Source organism: Sminthopsis crassicaudata, chromosome X (genome assembly GCF_048593235.1).
Source record: "Sminthopsis crassicaudata isolate SCR6 chromosome X, ASM4859323v1, whole genome shotgun sequence".
Lineage (NCBI taxonomy): Eukaryota > Metazoa > Chordata > Mammalia > Dasyuromorphia > Dasyuridae > Sminthopsis > Sminthopsis crassicaudata.
The window spans coordinates 85,701,824-85,720,610 of record NC_133623.1 but is presented as its reverse complement, the minus strand read 5'-3'; the positions used below and the strand labels follow the sequence as shown (position 1 = coordinate 85,720,610).

Sequence of the window (18,787 nt, the reverse complement as noted above, 5' to 3'; positions counted from 1 at the left end):
GGTATTACTGTGGATGTCCTGAACCTAATCTGAAATTTACTTATTATAGGACTGAAAGATTCTCCTCTCCTCTCCTCTCCTCTCCTCTCCTCTCCTCTCCTCTCCTCTCCTCTCCTCTCCTCTTCTCTCCTCTCCTCTTCTCTCCTCTCCTCTCCTCTCCTCTCCTCTCCTCTCCTCTCTTCTCCTCTCCTCTCCTCTTCTTGGCTCTCTTCTTTCCTTTTTGCTCCTCTCTTTTTCATTCTCATTCCTTTTACTTTCTCTTTCTTTCTTTGACCCCTCTTCTTTTAATCTGTGTATGACTGGGAAGTTTATCTTGCTTATGGCTACCATTTTCCTGTCATTATCCTTTTTAAAGTCTCTTCCCCCACCCAATTCCCACTTGTTTCTCTGTTGTTTAAAATACTTAAATATAAACCTCTGTATTTAACCTTTCTTTGACCCATTTTCACTCCATTTTCTTTATGTTTATAAATTTTTCAAACCTCAAAATGATGAGAAGGAAGAAGTGATTCTCCCTTTTCCCTCTTGTTTACATTAACATAGCCATCACAGCAGAATTAATCCATCCCTCAGGAATACATTAAAAAACCTAAATTCCAGAGATTCACTTTGAAGACATGGTTCTGAGGAGACATATTTATTTCCCCTATATAGAAATGTTACTATTATCATATCATGAAGTCCTTTCCAATACCTCAAATACATTTACCTTTCTAGGTTTCTCTTGATACTTGGTTTGGGTTCCAAAGTTCCTAGTCAGCCCTGATATATTTTTTTTAATTTACAGAAATGTGTCCTCTATTCTAATAATGATCCATTTTTACTTTTATAGAAATATACTTAGCTTTATAGGAAGATATACAGTAAATTATTTGTAGTTATAAGCCCATATCTTTTGTCCTTTTGAATATTGTATTACAAGCTCTCTCTTACTCTGTCTCTGTCTTTTTGTCTTTTTCAGTTTCTGTCTCTCTGGCTCTGTTTGTCTGTCTTTTACTTTCGGTTGCTCTGTCTCTGTCTTTGTCTTTCTGTGTGTGTGTGTGTGTGTGTGTGTGTGTGTGTGTAGTTGTTGCCAGGTCTTATGTAATCCTGACTTTAATTCCTTGAAGAAGCAACACATAGGGTCTAAACTCAGATCAAGCAGAAGGAAGGAGGAACAGGGGGAGCCCATGATACTGAATGCCTTGGGCTTGGATTTTCTTCACTGAACCACCTATGCTCAGTGTCTCAGCTGGGAAAAGGGGGGATACTACTCAGTTATGGACACTCATTCTTGTGCTGCAGACTCCATGGAGTCCACACATGGTTCTTACTCCCAGAAGGCAGAATGTATGATGTTGTGGTTTCTAACATCTAAAATTGTTCTTGACTCTAATAAATCAATGACAGGTCAATAAGGTGGCTGAACTAATTTTGTTCAAACAAAAGGTATAGGGCAAGAGAGACCCTGAACACCAGAAAATGCTGACTTTCTTAGTTACAGAGTCAGGGGGCAGCAGTCAGCCACTGAGACTTGTCACAAGTCCCAGAAAAACCTTGGAGGAGATGAAGTTTGCTACATGCTTGTCTTTTTTCTTTCACACAGGGAGCTCACTACTTGCTTCAACCAAAAGGCTCCCCACATTCATGGCCCCTGGATGTCAGAAGGAATCGGCTGTAAGTGAACATTAGGCTCAACTCAATTCTGGTAAGGTTACCACCAATAAAGGAGATATAGAGATGACCCTCCTTCTGGACTGCTTCGATGTTACAGCCTTCTCTTTTTTATACTTTTAGGGAGGGTTTGGTGGAAGGAATTCTAAAACGGCTAGTAATACAAGAAGTAATGGGGATTTATAGTACAAATTGCAGTGGGAGGCTTTAGAATCTGTTCCTAACTGTTTTGTCTTACCTTTCTACCTACAGGCCAGTCATGTGCAAGCTTGAGGAAGGGAAGTTTCCAAACTTGGTGGTTTTCTCTTGGGTCAAGAGCTGCTAACTTTCAGGTTAAGAGCTGACTAGCTAGAGAGGGAAGATCCCAGCATGCTACTTAAAAGAGAAGGGAATGAGGAGGGGAATCCTGTAGCTAAAGAACTAAAGTCACAACAGGATTATATGAGAGATGTCCCTAGACTAGGATGGACAAAGGACTTCATCCTCTTGGACATCAGATCATTTTCTGTACTAGTAGGAGAGAAATGGCTTTTGTTCTCCCTTCCCTTGCTTCATTTTCCTCAACCATTTTGGGGATCACTTGCAGTAGTGCCATTCTCTTTTTTCTTTACCTGACAACAAAGAATCAAGATTCAAAGTTTCATTTTAAAATGCTTTATTCACGTGAACAAAGAGTATTTCAACTTAGGAAAAACATAATTCTTAAAGGACTTAAGAAAGGTAACATGGTATAGAGGAAAGAGCATTATCTGGATACCGAGCAGTACGGGGTTCATTTCTCCCTCACTTTTTAGCTGTGTGACCCTAACAAGTCATTTCACTCTATCTGCTCATAATGTGAAATCCACCTTGCTCAGAAGCCCTCAATTCTACCCCTCACATGACAGATGAAAAAAATAAGACTAGTAAAGGGGAAATGCTTGGCCCAGGCTCACACCTCTAAGAAGTGTCAGTCAGGATATGAGGGAATCTAATCTGTGATTTGGGGCTGACTTTCTGGGGGACTTTGTGTATATGATCAAACTTCCTGATATACAAGAATGGAATGGTAGCCTCAGAAGGGAATGAGCTCCCCATCTCTGGAGGCCTTCAAGCAGAGGCTGGAGACCTGCTTGCAATAGGATGTTGAGGAGGAGATTCTGGAGAAGTGGGCAGGAGACAAGATGATGCCCAAAGTGCTCGGTAGCTGTGAGATGCTCTATTCTCTGATACGGGGAGATTGCCGAAGCATGTCAGAGGGACCCATTTGCCTAACCCATCACAGTAAATGGTTAGTCTGCCAGCTAATATTGCTTTACTGGCTCTCCATGTCCTAGAAGAAAAAAAGAAAGATTCAGCTCAAGGAGGTTTACTGGCACTTTATGTCCCAGAAGAACATACAGATTTCTCATCTCCAAGACCTTTCTCCCAAAGGCCCAGACCGCCTCCTCCCAGCCCCTCCACAGGGAAGAAGTCTAACTTTATCTCACCATCCTTTAGATCATGGATTGAATGACTTAAGCCACATGGACATCTCTACATGCCATCGATCCATTCTGATTCCTCACCCTTTTGACATTGCTCAGATTTTGCAGATTATGTCATCCCCCATCCTTCCCACCCCTGGACTCTGTAAACTCCTGTAGCTCCTTGTCATCTCCAGGAACCAATATCAATTCCCTTTGGTCCATTCAAAGCCATTTAGAAGCTATCTTTTCCCCTTCCCTTTCCAATCTTCTTTATATGACATGCCCCCAAGGACTCTTTGGTCCAGTGCTATTGGCCTCTTAACTATTCCTCACACAAGACCATTCATCTCCCCACTCTGGACAATTTTCCTGGCTGTCCCTCACCTCCCTTCTCCCTCCTGGGCTCCTTGATGTCCACCAAATCCCAGATCAATCCCACCTTTGGCAGGCTGCCTTTCTCCATCCCCTTAATCCTAGCACTTCTCTCTGTGGACTTTCTAATTTCTCCTGTATGTAGCATGTTTCCCTGGAGTTGTGGATATAGTATCTCCCCCATTAGACTAAGAGATTTGAGAAGGCTAGCCAAGAGCTTGCCTTCTGGCTTTTTGGCCTTCTAAGCACATAGCAGATGTCCTGGCATGTAGTAGTCATGGTATGCATGTTGATGGAGTCATTGATATTATTCCCAATTTCTAGAATGGACAAGTTTCTAACTTTCTAATTTCTAAGACTTCCTGCCTCTCTCTTATCTCTGACTGCTGACATCCTCCTGCTCTTCCAAGAGTCAGTTAAAGAGTCACCTGCTCCAAAAAAAGATTGCATTTCCCATGTACATATTCCACAGAAGGAGGTGATCTCCTGCTTTGGGAGATATCTCACTACCCTTGCTTTGTTTGCAACTAGATGCCTCCTTTTTATTCTAATCAACATGAGATTATTATTATTATTATTATTATTATTTTGCAAAGGAAGAGATTATTCAGTAGGAACCATTGCATTTCCCACAGTGGATATTATCAGAGATAGTGAAATGTTGTTGTGTACACAAGATGTTCCCACCAAACAATCCCCTTAAGAAGTACACAGGTGGGCTCAGAAGGGACAACACCATTGGCTTCTCTGAGAATCAGCCCCATTCCTGGAGGCCTTTGCAAAACTAAGCCTGGCAGCAGCCCAAGCTGAGAGTCAGCTCTGGCCTTGAGGCAGAATCCACTGGTCTAAGAAACAGCTATGTCCCTATGGCTGTGATCTATGAACACCTTCATGGAAGGGGCATGAGTGGATAAGGTTGTGCATGGTCTCTGACAGGAGTAGAGAATGAGGGCCCCTCTTTGCTTTGCAAAGGACCCACTGACAACTGTCCACACAATGGCCAGGAACTAATCAGGACCAGAGCCTAATTGGACCCCAGGTTTCTGGCTCAAAGTCTGGAACTCTTTCCCTCAAACCACATTACTGCCTCCCAAATGCTTTACAAATGCCTTTTACGGCCTTACCAAATGCCAAGCAGGTCTTCTTGCAAATATCGAAAGTCTTGAAGTTGTTCCTGCCTTCAGGACATATGCCATTGTTGAGAGGGACACATCTATTTTTCGTAGTGCTGAAGTACCATTGGTTCAAAGGGCTGGAGCAAGGCTTAGTTTCCAGCTTCTCAGTACAAGGGTCTGAAATGAGATTAGAGAGTTGGAGGAACAAGGAAAGAGCTTGAGGATTAACATTGGCCTCCCTCTTCCCATCCCCAACATCATCAGTGCTGATTATTCTATTTGAGTCTTTACCAGGAATGCAGGAACCCACTGGGTCCCAGGAGCCCAGGTCCAAAGTGAAAGAGCTGGAGGCAGGATGCAAGTGTTCCCCCCCCCTCCCCTTAGCCGAGCTCCTTTTCCTCATATCTGTTTCCTCAGCTTGCAGCACAGGATCCAAGAGGCCTGCACCATATCATGAGCCCAGTGGTCTTGAATGCTAGAGATGGCAGCAGTGAGAATGGGGTCCATTACCCGGGCTCATTAGCAGAAATAGGCATCCTGCTGTATGAGTGAGAGCAGGGGGCACTGTTTCCTTCTCCTATTAAATTCCTACCTGTCCTTGAAAGCCCAACTCACATGCCATCTCTTCTATGAAGTCTTCTCTGGTTCCGGAGTCATTTTCTCTCTTGGTTCTTAGATTACATTGGGCATTTCCCAAATTCACAGTGATGTTTATTCTGGGTCTATACTTTTGTTTTACCCAGTCGACTGCAGAAATCTCCATGAAGACAGGCACTTATCTAAACTTCCTATCATTCCTATGCTCATCCCAGCTCTCTGGGTCTTCTAAGGGCTTAAGAAATGCTTGAGAGCTGACTAGCTAGAGGGAAAAAGGAAGGGAAATTACTTACCATCACTGGAGCTTAAGCAGTGCTTTCCACAGTTTAATGGACAACATTTCTGTGGGCTTCTGCAATCCCTGTGCCAGGTGCAAGTACTGGGAGATTTGAAACTGCACTTCAGGTTGACTTTGGGGCATGACCCTAGGGCAGAGCATGGTAAGAAAGACTCATTCGGTAATCATTCTCTCCCCTTCCCCTTCCCAACACTCTTATTCTCTCTCCCATTCTATACTTGCATCTGAAGGAAACTTGGGGGAAATTTCTGAGCTTCAATGGAGTTGGGGCAATGTCTCCCTTCCCATCCGAATTTGTTCCTTCCCCATCTCCCACTGGCCCCCATCTCAGGTCTAGAAGTCTCCCCTAGGGGTGGGTAAAACTCCTCCCCCATCATTTGCCCCATCACCTACAGCCGGATTTAAACCTGAAGAAAGCCAAGGAGTGGTAGTCATGACTCAGGGTCATGAACAGCGTAAACATGAAGAGGTAACTCAGAAAGCCCATGGTGCTGGGTGGTGGCAGAAGACAAGGCTCTTCTCTTTCACAGCCTCTCCCACTTTGCTGTCTGCCTTCTTGACTTCTCAACCTGGACTGCCCTGGGACTTGTTTCTCCAGGCAGTTTATCCAAGCCTAACTATCCGTGGGCTGTGACCTTACATCAGAACCCCGCCTACACCAACCTCCCGGAAGAGTCTGATTGGGCATTCCTTAATGTTCCCCCAGTCCCTGGCTAGGGGCAGCACTAATCTGAGTCACATGTGCAGTGGGAGGCCAAGGGACTTCTTGAAGCCCTTCCTTCCCAGCCTCATGGACACCAACACACCCTGCTCCTTTTCACCTCATTCTCTTCCTTTTTCTTGAAATAGCTCCTCATTATGTATTCTGATGGAAGGGGAAATCTTCAACATAAAGAAGATCCAACTCACTTCCAGTGGATCAATGATGGACAGAAATAACTACACCCAGAGAAGGAACACTGGGAAGTGAATGTAAATTGTTAGCACTACTGTCTATCTACCCAGGTTACTTATACCTTCGGAAGCTAATAATTAATGTGCAACAAGAAAATGGTATTTACACACATATATTGTATCTAGGTTATATTGTAACACATGTAAAATGTATGGGATTGCCTGTCATCTGGGGGAGGGAGTAGAGGGAGGGAGGGGATAATTTGGAAAAATGAATTAAAAAAAAAAAAAAAGAAATAGCTCCTCATTATCTTCCTGTTAATTCCTATTGTGGCATTTAAAAAAAGGTTAAGAGTCTTTGAGTGACTTAATCATATTCTTAATAATATCAACATGTTATTAACAGAATTTTTGAATGCCAAAGACCCTTCAAGGAGGTGGGCTTGGAAATTATATGCCCTTGGATGAGTGGATATTCCTAAGGGTGGCAACCAGTTCTGATTAGTTGACAATTAATGAGAGAACAAATGTTACAATGAGAGGTGGGCCATCTTATAACGAGGGTCTTGAGGTATGTGACAATTAGCTTCCAAATCTGGGTCAAAGAGAATTGTCTATTTCCATATGACCCATCTGATACAAGGGAGAATCCACACAAATGATTTTGCTGATCACTGACTTATAGTTTTAAGTCTGGTACAGGTAGGCCACCTTGATTTGCATTTTTGTCATTGATTCCATTGAAATTCTTAACCTTTTGTTCTTCCAGATGAATTCTGTTATTATGTCTTCTAGCTATGTAAAATAGTTTCTTGGCAGTTTGATTGGTATGGCCCTGAATTAGCAGATTAATTTAGGTAGATGTCATTTTCATTATATTAATTTGGCCTACCAACAAACACTTGATATTCTTCCAGTTGTTTAGATCTGACTTTGTGTAGAAAGTGTTTTGTAATTGTCCTCACATAGGTCCTGACTTTCTCTTGGCAGGTAGACTCTGCAATCTCATGTATTCTGTACAGTTATTTGGACAGTTTCAGCAACCTATTCTCACTACAAGTGGAAATAATTAAGCCTTAAGCCTTCCAGCTTTGTATAAGAGTAGGCATTCCACATTTACAACTGGGAGGAAATGCTTGCATAACCATAAGGACAGTGTTTAATTTCTGGTGCTGATTTCTCTCAAAGCTGAGGAGGAAACATGAATAGAGAAGAGGCTCTACATTGGCCTGTGACATTGATTGATGTTTTGAAGATGTTATTTGTGTAAGAGAATGCAGAAAAGATGTGCTCACTGCCATTAAAGCATCTGCTAATGTATCCAAAACTGCTCTCTCCACTCCAGGGGAATTGGCTTGTTGGCCAGCTGTCAGATGGTGGATTGAAATTCTTCATACAGAAATCACAAGGCACAGGGTAAATGTTCTTCTGGTGGAAGAGTGGTAAATAAAAGTGTATGCATGCATGTTTGTGTGTGTGTGTGTGTGTGTGTGTGTGTGTGTGTGTGTGTGTGTGTGTGTGTATAGTTGCATAACCTGGGCTGAGTTTAATGGAAAACCTTGCATCTGCCCACCACATATTCCTGGGTTCCGAACTCAGCATACCACAAGTTTCCCTGCTGAGGCAGCCCCCTGGGTCAAACTCACTAGTGGATTCTGCTTTTGTGGCAAAGTCCTTTGGAGGATTGAGACCAGGGCTGCACCAGGAGTAATCATATCCTCAATATGAACATACATATTAAAATAAAGGCCAGTTGCCAGTGGAGAACTACTGAGACCAGGCTTCTGCTTCATCTGCTGCCATCTCCAGTTGTCCTGATCTGAAATTTTTTTTTGTTTGTTTTATTTTTATTTTATTATTATAGCTTCTTATTTACAAAACATATGCATGGGTAATTTTTCAACACTGACCCTTGCAAAACCTTCTGTTCCAACATTTCTCCTCCTTCCCCCCCCCCAGATGGCAGGTAATCCAATACATCTTAAATATGTTAAAGTATATGTTAAATCCAATATATGTATACATATGTATACAGTTATCTTGTTGCACAAGAAAATTTGCATCTCTAGAGAAAGAAAAGAACCTGGGAAGGAAAACAAAAATGCAAGCCAACAATAACATTAAGAATGGAAATGCTATGTTGTGGTCTACACTCATTTCCCAGTGTTCTTTCTCTGGATGTAGTTGATTCTCTTCTTTACTGAACAATTGGAACAGGTTTGAATCATCTCATTGTTGAAGAGAGCGATGTCCACCCTGATCTGAATTGTAACACTGGGCCTAAATGACCGGAGGAGAGAGGGAGGCTGGTGACTTTGCACAGCCCTGCCTCACTTAAATCCAAGTGCAAACATCACCTTTCTAATGCCATTGGTCCCCTTTGAGAAAGAAAGACAAGCAACAACAATGAGACAAGTCACAAATCAGTAAATCAAGGAAAACATCAAGGAAAAGAATAGGAGACAGGCATTATTAATCAATCAATTTCATTTGTGGATTAAACAAACACATAATTAAAGGTGATCTCCTTTTTCCCCACCCCAATTCCTTCTCTTCTTCTGATGATTAGTGTCCAATGGTTTCCTGTCCTACCAATCTGAATATCTCCACTATCTTCTTAGGAATACATCTTTTACTCCCTGGAACTTTCTACTATATTGGATCACTCATTTCTGAAGGTTGATAAAGGAAGTCAGAGACATTTCCTATCAAGTTCCCTGCTCCCTGTGGATGCCCCTGGTTATAGGTCAGGTACTTGTGAAAAAAATGATAATGGTTCTGGGAGTACAAAATATTATGCACACCTTCCTGATTTGAGCAAATGTAACAAGGTGGCTGGTTAAGAGTTATATTAATTGTTGTTGGCACTTCCTATATCTGTGGGGGCTGTCATAAAAAAGTGCAAAGCTCATTTTCTCATGTATTGGTGGATAAAGAGGGATGGCTGCATTTGGATTTGTACAACCAGAAACATCTGTCCTATTTAATTTGTGCTAAAAATGCTAGCAATACCAATAGGGCAAGAAAGAAAAAATAAAGGAGCAAGCATAATAATAGAAACAATATTATTGCTCTTTTTTATGATTTTATGATTTTTTTATTTACTTAGAAATTTCTGAAGTGTCAGCCAAAACTTATATGAAATGATAAATTCAGTAAAAATTCAGGATATAAAATAAATACTCATAAATTAGCAATTTCTAGTACATAAATAAAACAAAAGCAGTTAGAACAAATTTCTTTCAAAGTCAGTATAGGCATTGTAAAAATTATGGGAATATAATTACCAAAATAATCCAGGAATTATATGAATCTCACTATAAAACATTTTTGAGGAAATAAAGAAAGAACTAAATACTTTGGAGAATATTAAGAACTCAGTAATATGTTGAACCAATATAAGAAAAGTAACAATGTTATTCATATTTATTGGCTCATTAAATGCCATATTATATTACCAAAGCAATATTTTATGGAATAGATAAAATAATATTGAAATTTATATGGAGGAATTAAAGGTCAAGAACCTCAAGGCTAATAATGGAAAAAAAAAAAAAAAAAAAAAAAAACATAGCAAGGAAATGGAGGTCTATCTGTTACTGCTTGTACTGAAATTCTACCCTGAGGTTACACCTCAGTGGACAATAAATACCTATCTGAAATCATTCCTTAATGATTAACAAACTTGGTTTGATCATACCTTTTCTATTCCACTAATTCTGCTCTCCCTTTCTCCACCCTCAACACACCACTTAAGTTCTCCATTTTCCCCTTCCCCCCACCCATCCTGCACCAGATAGTTCAGTGTCCCACTTAAAGCTGCTCACCTCTTCTACTGTGCCTTCTGCCAAGCCAACTCCCTAGGTAACAAAACTTGCTTTCACCTTAAATCTTTCCCTTTCCCACAGACAAAGATCTTCCTGTCTCCCTCTTGATGACATCACCTCCCTAGCCTTTTCTTTCAAGCACTGATTATACTTTCACTCATTCCATCCATTCATTAATTAAGGTGGGAGAATCAGAATAAGCCTTGCTTTCCATTGTCACCTCCAGACTCTCCTTCTCCATCATCATTCAATAGCTTCTCCTCTGAAGTTCACTCATTCCCTATCTACCATTTCATCTAAAATCTGGTAGCTGGCCTCCAGGACACATTCCTTCTTTCATTAATGTATTCAGTGTCTAGCTCAGTCTTTCTCTTCTCTTCAACTTCTGCCCTTCTATTAGGTAAGTTCAGCCTACATGATGATAGTGTCTCCAACACCCTAAACTTACAGATGTCCTCAGTTTATTCATTTCACATGACCTCCTGCACTACCTAGTCATGTCCTTGATCTTGCCATCACCTATAAATAAGACATTTCCACTTTGGAGAATTATGAAATGCCCTTATTTGATCAGAATCTATCATCATTCTACCTCTCGCTCTGCCTAGCAACCCCCAAATCATAACAAACATCAATTCTTATACTTCTTGTTTCTTTCCTAGGCCATCACCCTTGCACTAGTTATACTCTCCTCTGTTCTTCATCTTGACCCTTTGATGAACTAGTTAAACTCTCAACTTCCATCTTTTCTTGAGCCTCTTGTGCCCTTCCTTGTCTTGCACAGCCAAGTTTCTTCCTTGAATTATCCCCACCATCTGCTACTTTTGTTCTCCACACATGTTACTGAGTAAAGTTGGAGAAAAATCAGGAAATGATAATGACTGAGTTCTCTACAATTTTATGTTACGTTACTTCAAGTGGTTTCTCTTTCCTTTTTATATTAAGCTACTCATGATCCCATTCATCACAAAAGCCATTCTCAAATTTTTCATCTTTCCTCAAAGTTTCCAGTTTCTCTTCCTTTATCCTGTCAGCTGATAACTTTAACTCAGTTTACTAAAAATTCTGTGGCTGTAATGAGACACCACCTACATATCTTATGCCACTATCTCCCTTTTCACTGCATTCTCACGTAATTAGGCAGCCCTTCTACATACTAAGGAAAACCCCTCTGCATACACAAGCAATAGCATCGGATCTTATCATCCAGCAAACTGCACCTTTTATCATACCCACATTCACTGATCTTCAGTCTTTCCTCTTCTCCTGGCTGCTTCCTAATGGACTACAAACATGTTCTGGACCCCCAACCTCAAACAGCCTCATATGATCCAAACATCCCTTAGATCTCCTGCCTTTTGTGACAAAACTAGAGAAACTCTTCTGCAATAGGTGCCTCCATTTCTTTTCCTCTCATTCTCTTCTCAATTCTTTGCATTCTGGCTTTCTACTTTACCATTCAACTAAAACTACTCCCTTGAAAGTCACTAATGATCTCTTAATTTCCAAGGTTATTGCCCTTTTCTCAGTCTTCTTCCTTCTTGACCTGTAGCCTTTGATCACCCTCTTCTGGTTATTCCCTTTCTCCATGTGTATGGGATACTTTGATGTGGCATAGAAAGCCCTACCATTCAGGCTTCTTATGCCTTATACCCCATTCCCCATATCTATTGCAATCCAGTCAGATCAGCCTCTCTTTTGTCTCTTGAACAAGACACTTCATATCCAGACTAGGCATTTTCATTAGCTATTCCACATCCTCACACATATGTTCTCCTTTCTCATTTCTACCTCTCAGCTCCCATGACTTCCTTCAAGACAAAGCTAATATCCTATTTTCTATAACCAATATTTTTCTCAATCCACCTTAATTCCCTTGTATTTTCCCTGTTAATTTTTCCCCTGTATACATATTATTTGTACATAATTATTTGAATGTTGTACCTACCATTACACTCTGAGCTCATTAAGAGCAGTGAATGTCTTTGATCTGTCTTTGTATCCTCAGGGCTTTGCATAAGACACATAGAAAATGGTTCATAAATTTTTATTGACTGATTTAAATTTATAGCAGTAACAGACATTTTCCACTAAATGTATTGCCAAAGGATATGGACAAGGAATTTTCTTTTCATTTATTTATCTTTCATATTTATTTTTTTAAAAAATTAGTTGGATTTTTATTTTTCCTCAGTTATATATTAAATAATTTTGAACATATTTTTAAATCTTTGAATTGAAGATTCTTTCCTGTTCTCTTTCTGCACTCCCAAGACCCCCATTAAAGGTATATGAAATTCAATACAAGTTATACATGTATAGTCATACACAACATTGTAATTTTGTGAAAGAAAACATAGATAAAAAAATCTCAAGAAAAATAAAGTGAAAAAAAGTATGTTTCAATCTGTACTCAAACACCTTCAGTCCTTTCTCTGAGTATGGACAGCATTTTTCATCATATGGTCCTTAGAGTTGTCTTGGATCATTATATTGCTGAGAATAGCAATGTCATTCACAGCCGATCTCCTTACAATATTGCTGTTACTTTGTAAAAAGTAATTTCATTTTGCATTAGTTCATAAGAGTCATTCCAGATATTCCTGAGAATATCCTGCTTATCATTTCTTACAGCAGAATAGTATTCCAACATAATCACATACCACAGTTTATTCAGTAATTCCCCAATTTTGGGCATCCCCACAATTTTCAACTCTTTGCTCCCAGAAAAGAGCTGTTGTAAATAGTTTCATACTTATGGATCCTTTTCCTTTTACACATAGTTCCAAATCATTCCATGGAATAGTGAATCAATTCACAATTCTAACCAATAGTTCATTAAAAACCCCTTGCTCTCACATCTCAAATATTTGTCATTTTGTTTTTCTGTCCCATTAGAATTGTTTTAATTTGCATTTCTCCAATCACTACCAAGTTAGACAAATTTTTCATATGACTTTAGAGAGTAAAGATTACTTCATCTGAAAACTGTTCATGTCTTTTGATTTTCTATTAGAGGAATGGCTCTTATTTATATAAATTTGACACAGTTTTCTATATCTTTGAGAAATGATGGCTTTAAAGAGATATTTGCTTCAATATTTTTTGCAATTAGTCTTGCCAATTGTATCTTCCAGCAATTATTTCTTTCCCATACTTCTTTCACCCTGTTCCCTTCACTTATCCCATTCCATCTTACTTTCCTATGGGATAAGATAGATTTCTATGCCTGAGTATGTTATGTCCACTTTGAACCAATTCTGGTGAGTGTAAGGTTCACTCTACCTTATTTCCCTACTCTTCCCCTCTAGTAAAAGCATTTTCTTGCCATTTTTCCTCTATCTTGAAGTTCATTTCTCTTTTACCCCTTAATTTCACATATTTAGATACCATTCTTTCACATTCAGCTAACACACACACACATACACACACACACACACACACACACACACACACACACACACACACTACCCTAACAATGAAAATGCTCTTATGAGTTATAAGTATTATCTTCCCATGGAGCAATGCAAACAGTCCAACCTCATTAAGTCCTATAAGGGACTTATTTAGCTTTCCTGTTTACCTTTTTAGGTTTCCTTACAGTCTTGTATTTGAAAGTCCAATTTATTTAACACTGTGCTCTGCTTTTTCATTCTTCTGATTTTGTTTGATTGTTTCTTGATTTCTCCTGAAGTCATTAACTTCCATTTACTCAATTTTTTTTCATTACACTATTTTATGCATGGATAATTTTTCAACATTGATGCCTGCAAAACCTTGTATTCCAAATTTCCCCCTCCTTCCCTCCACCTCCTCCCCTAGATGACAAGTAATCCAATATATGTTAAACATGTTTAAAAATATGTATACGTATTTATACAATTATCTTTCTGCACAAGAAAAAATCAAGTCAAAAAGGGAAAAATAAGGAAGAAACCAAAATGCAAGCAAACAACTACAAATTGAGTGAAAATGCTTTGTTGTGATCCCCACTCAGTTTCCACAGTCCTCTCAATGGGAGGATATGGTTCTCTTCATCACCAGAATATTGGAACTGGCCTCAATCATCTCATTGTTGGAAAGACTAATGTCCATCAGAATTGATGTTTATATAATCTTGTTGTTGCTATACATAAAGATCTCCTGGTTCTGCTCATTTCACTTAGCATCTGTTCATGTAAATCTCTTCAGGCCTCTTTGAAATCATTCTGCTGATTGTTTCTTATAGAATAATAATATTACATGACATTCATATACCATAACTTATCCATTCTCCAACTCATGGGCATCCACTCACTTTCTAGTTTCTTGCTCCTACAAAAAGGGCTGCCACAAACATTTTTGCACATGTAAAAATTCCCCACAGTTTGATAATTCTTTGGGCATAGTTCCAAATTGCTCTCCAGAATGGTTGGATCCATTCACAATTCCACCAACAATCTATTAATGTCCCAGTTTTCCCACATCTTTTCCAACATTCTTCATTATCTTTTCCTGTCATTTTAGCCAATCTGAGAGGTATGCAGTAGTATCTCAGAGTTGTCTTAATTTGCATTTCTCTGATCAATATTTATTTAGAGCACTTTTTCATATGATTAGAAACACATTAAATTTTTTTATCTGAAAATTGCTTGTTCATATCCTTTAACCAGTTATCATTTTGAGAATGGCTTGAGTTCTTATAAAATTCAGTCAATTCTCTATATATTTTAGAAAAGAGGCCTTTATCAGAATCCTTAAATGTAAAAATGTTTTGCTAATCTATTGCTTCCCTTCTAATCTTGTCTGTATTTGTTTTGTTTATACAAAACCTTTTTAACTTAATATAATCAAAATTATCTATTTTGTGATCAACAATAATCTTCATTTCTTCTTTGGTTGCAAATTCCTTCCTCTTCCACAGATATGAGAGGTAAACTATCCTATGTTCTTCTAAATTGTTTATAATATCATTCTGTATGTCTAGATCATGAACCCACTTTTATCTTATCTTGGTATATGCTGTTAGGTATGGGTCAGTGTCTAGTTTCTGCTATACTAGTTTCCAATTTTCACAACAGTTTTTGCAAATAGTGAATTTCTTTCCCAAAAGCTGGGGTCTTTGGATTTGTCAAAAACTAGCTTATTATAGTCATTGACTATTTTGTCCTGTGAACCTAACCTATTCCATTGATCAACTACTCTATTTCTTAGCCAGGACCAAATGGTTTTGATGACTGCTGCTTTACAATATAGTTTTAGATCTGGTAAAGCTAGGCCACCTTCATTTGCATTTTTTTCATTAATTCACTTGAAATTCTTGACATTTTGTTATTCCAGTTGAACTTTGTTATTATTTTTTCTAGCTCTAAAATAATTTCTTGGGAGTTTGATTGGTATGGATGGCACTAAATAAGTAGGTTAATTTAGGAAATATTTTCATTTTTATTATATTCATTCGGCCTACTCATGAACACTTCACATTTTTCCTATTGATTAGATTTTACTTAATTTGTGTGGAAAGAGTTTTGTTATTGTACTCACACAATTCCTGAATTTCTTTTGGCAGATAGATGCCCAGATATTTTATACTATTGATAGCTATTTTGAATGGAACTCCACACTGTAACTCTTGCTGCTGGACTTTGTTGGTAATATATAAAAATGCTGGTGGTTTATGTGGATTTATTTTGTATCCTGCAACTTTGCTAAAGTTGCGAATTTTTCTAGAAGTTTTTTAATTGATTCTCTAGATTTCTCTATGAATACAATCATATCATCTGCAAAGAGTTTTAATTTGGTTTCCTCATTATCTACTCTAATTCCTTTAATCTCTTTTGTTCTTTAATTGCCAAAGCTAACATTTCTAATACAATATTAAATAGTAATGGTGATTCCTTTGTAAGCCTTTTGGGGTTACATATGGATTTTATTTCTCTTTAGTATCCTCAGGGTTTGAGGTCTTTTCTCTCTCTACTTAAAAGTTGTCTATAGTCAGAGTTCTTTTTTTCCATTTTTGCTTATTTTTTTAAGGGTTGAGATCAGCTCTTAAGGCAAAAGGGGTGACAGCTGCTTTAGTTTTTCCTGGGGCCAGTGTTTCTTATCGACTTCCAGTGCTAGGTAACTATGGCCAGGTCCTTCTAGGACTCTGGCTTACAATTTGCCTTTTCTATTTGCTTTTGGATGTTTTACAGCAAATTTGCAAAACCACCCACTTGCAACCAGCACAGAGTAGCCAAAGAGCCATACAGAAGATTTCCCACTGTGTGGACACTACAATGTTTTGGGTCCTCACCCCAGCTCCTTGACCCAGGATCCCTAAGCTGTGGTCTTGGCTCAGCAGACTGTCCCCCTGCCCAATTGAAATTGAGCTGTTCTGAAGTTTTTCCAAAGTATCTTCTTTTGAAAACATGTTGTACTCCAAACATTTGTGGTTTCTGTAACTCCAAAACCAGTTCAGAGGCTTAATATGCTGTTGGTTTGAGAGAAGGTCAGAGGAGGTTACAGAAAGCCGTGTCTGATAATTAAATAATTTTATTTATTTGTTATTTTTAAAAAATTGAGCTTTTTATTTTTAAAACATATGCATAGACTTCAACAATCATACCTGGAAAAACCTGAGTGCCAAATTTTTTTCTCCCTCCTTCCCCTCCATCTTTTCCACCCCCTCCCCAATGTATGTTATACATGTACAGTTCTTTTATACATATATCCACATTTATGCTGTACAAGAAAAATTAAATCAAGGGAAAATAATGTGAAAAAACAAAACACAAGTAAATAACAACAATGAAAAATGAAATTACTATGTTGTCATCCATACTCAGTCCCCATAGCCCCCTTTCTAGGCACAAATGGCTCTCTCCATCACAAGAGTATTGTAACTAGCCTAAATCACTTTGCTGTCTATAAGACAGCTGTCTATAATCTGTCAAAATTGTTCATTATAAAATATTGGTATTGCTTTGCACGATGTTCTCCTTATTCTACTTACTTCACTTAGAATCAGTTCATATAAGTCTCTCCAGACTTTTCTGAAACCATCCTACTGATCATTTCTTATGGAAAAATAACATTCACTAACATTCCCAGCTATTGGGGTAAGAAGTAATTATTTAACAAAATAACCCAGGAAAATTGAAAAATAATATATCAGAAACTAGGCATTGACCCCCAACTAACACCATATACCAATATAGGATCAAAATGTGTTCGTGATTTAGACATAAAGAGAAAAAATGAAAGCAAATTAAAGGAACATATGGTAGTTTAACTCTCAGATCTGTGGAGAAGAAAGGAATTTCTGTCCAAAGAAGAACTGGAACTCATTGCTGAACATCAAATAGATAATTTTGATTATATTAATTTAAATTTTTTGTACAAACAAAAGAAATACAGACAAGATTAGAAGAGAAGCAAAAAATTTGGAAAACATGTTTATATTTAAGGGTTCTGATAAAGGCTTCATTTCTAAAATATATAGAGAACTGATTCAATTTACAAGAATTCAAGCCATTTTCCCCTCCCCTTCTCCTCTCCTGCCATTCCCTCTTGTACTCTCCTCTCCCTTCCCCAGTCCTCTTCTTTCTTTTCTCCTTTCTTCTCTTCTCTCCTCTTTTCTTTTCTATACTACTTGGTCATGGAATATTATTATCTCGGTGATAACTTACTGTAACCTTAAAGAGAAAGTTGTCAAGCAACAACAGTGGCACCACCACTAACAATAATTCAAATATGCTGGAGATATAATTAGAAATGTATTCAATTTATGAGTGACTACAAAGAAGACTACAGGTCCTGGAATATCATATACTAACAATCTAAAACATTAGGGTTACAGCCAAAAATATTATATCCAGCAAAATTTAGTATAATATTGAATTTTTGAAAAGACAATCAATGAACTGTCAGATTTTCAGGATTTTGTCTCAAACAAACCTGAACTCCACAAAACATTTGGCAAAAAAGAGCCAATATCAAAGATTAATTTCAAGGAACTTGCAAGGACAGACAATACATTAGTTGTACATAAAATCTAACATTGTCATTAGTAATTGGCTAGTCTAAAGGAACGTTTGGGGAATAGCCAAGTATGATGTGACTCTAAAAAGCAAAACCATGTGTAAAAAGGTAAAAATATCGTAATTATATTTATATGAATCAAGTGCTAGAGCAAGAATCAACTTGGGGGAAGCATGAGGGGCAGAGTCAAGATGACAGAGAAAAACCATAAAGTTGCCTGAGCTCTCCCAAGTTTCTCTAGGAAACAACAGAAAATTAAGTCTCTGAACAGATTCTAGAGCTACAGAACCTCCAAAGAGATGGAAGGAAACAATGTTTCCAGTGCCAGGTAGCTTGAAATGGCTTTGGGAAGATCAGTCTCATGTGGGTTAAAGGGAAAAGCAGCCCAACAGAGATGGTGTCTGGGTAAGCTAGTAGGAAGGTTTTAGCCACAGCACAGATCAACCACTGAGCCTTTTCTTTCCTACATCAACAATAGCTCAGGAGATGAGAAGCCTCCAGTCCTGTTGCAAAAGTAGAATTAGTCAAATGGAAAATAAAGAACAAAAACTAACTAAAGAAATCATATTATAGGTTATTAGT

The 18,787-nt window shown here is 38.4% G+C and overlaps 1 protein-coding gene across 1 annotated transcript in view; it reads right to left on the bottom strand.

The window, feature by feature from the left end:
• Positions 1-2,311: 2,311 nt before the first annotated feature.
• LOC141548487 (eppin-like) overlaps positions 2,312-18,787 on the bottom strand; it is a 274,723-nt gene continuing 258,247 nt past the window's right edge. Inside the window, exons 6-8 of the mRNA XM_074277421.1 lie at positions 5,479-5,610; positions 4,598-4,765; positions 2,312-2,965 (exon numbers count right to left, since the gene is read on the bottom strand). Of these exons, the coding sequence (XP_074133522.1) occupies positions 2,937-2,965; positions 4,598-4,765; positions 5,479-5,610 (329 nt within the window). The 3' untranslated portion in view covers positions 2,312-2,936. The remainder of the gene's footprint in view (positions 2,966-4,597; positions 4,766-5,478; positions 5,611-18,787) is intronic.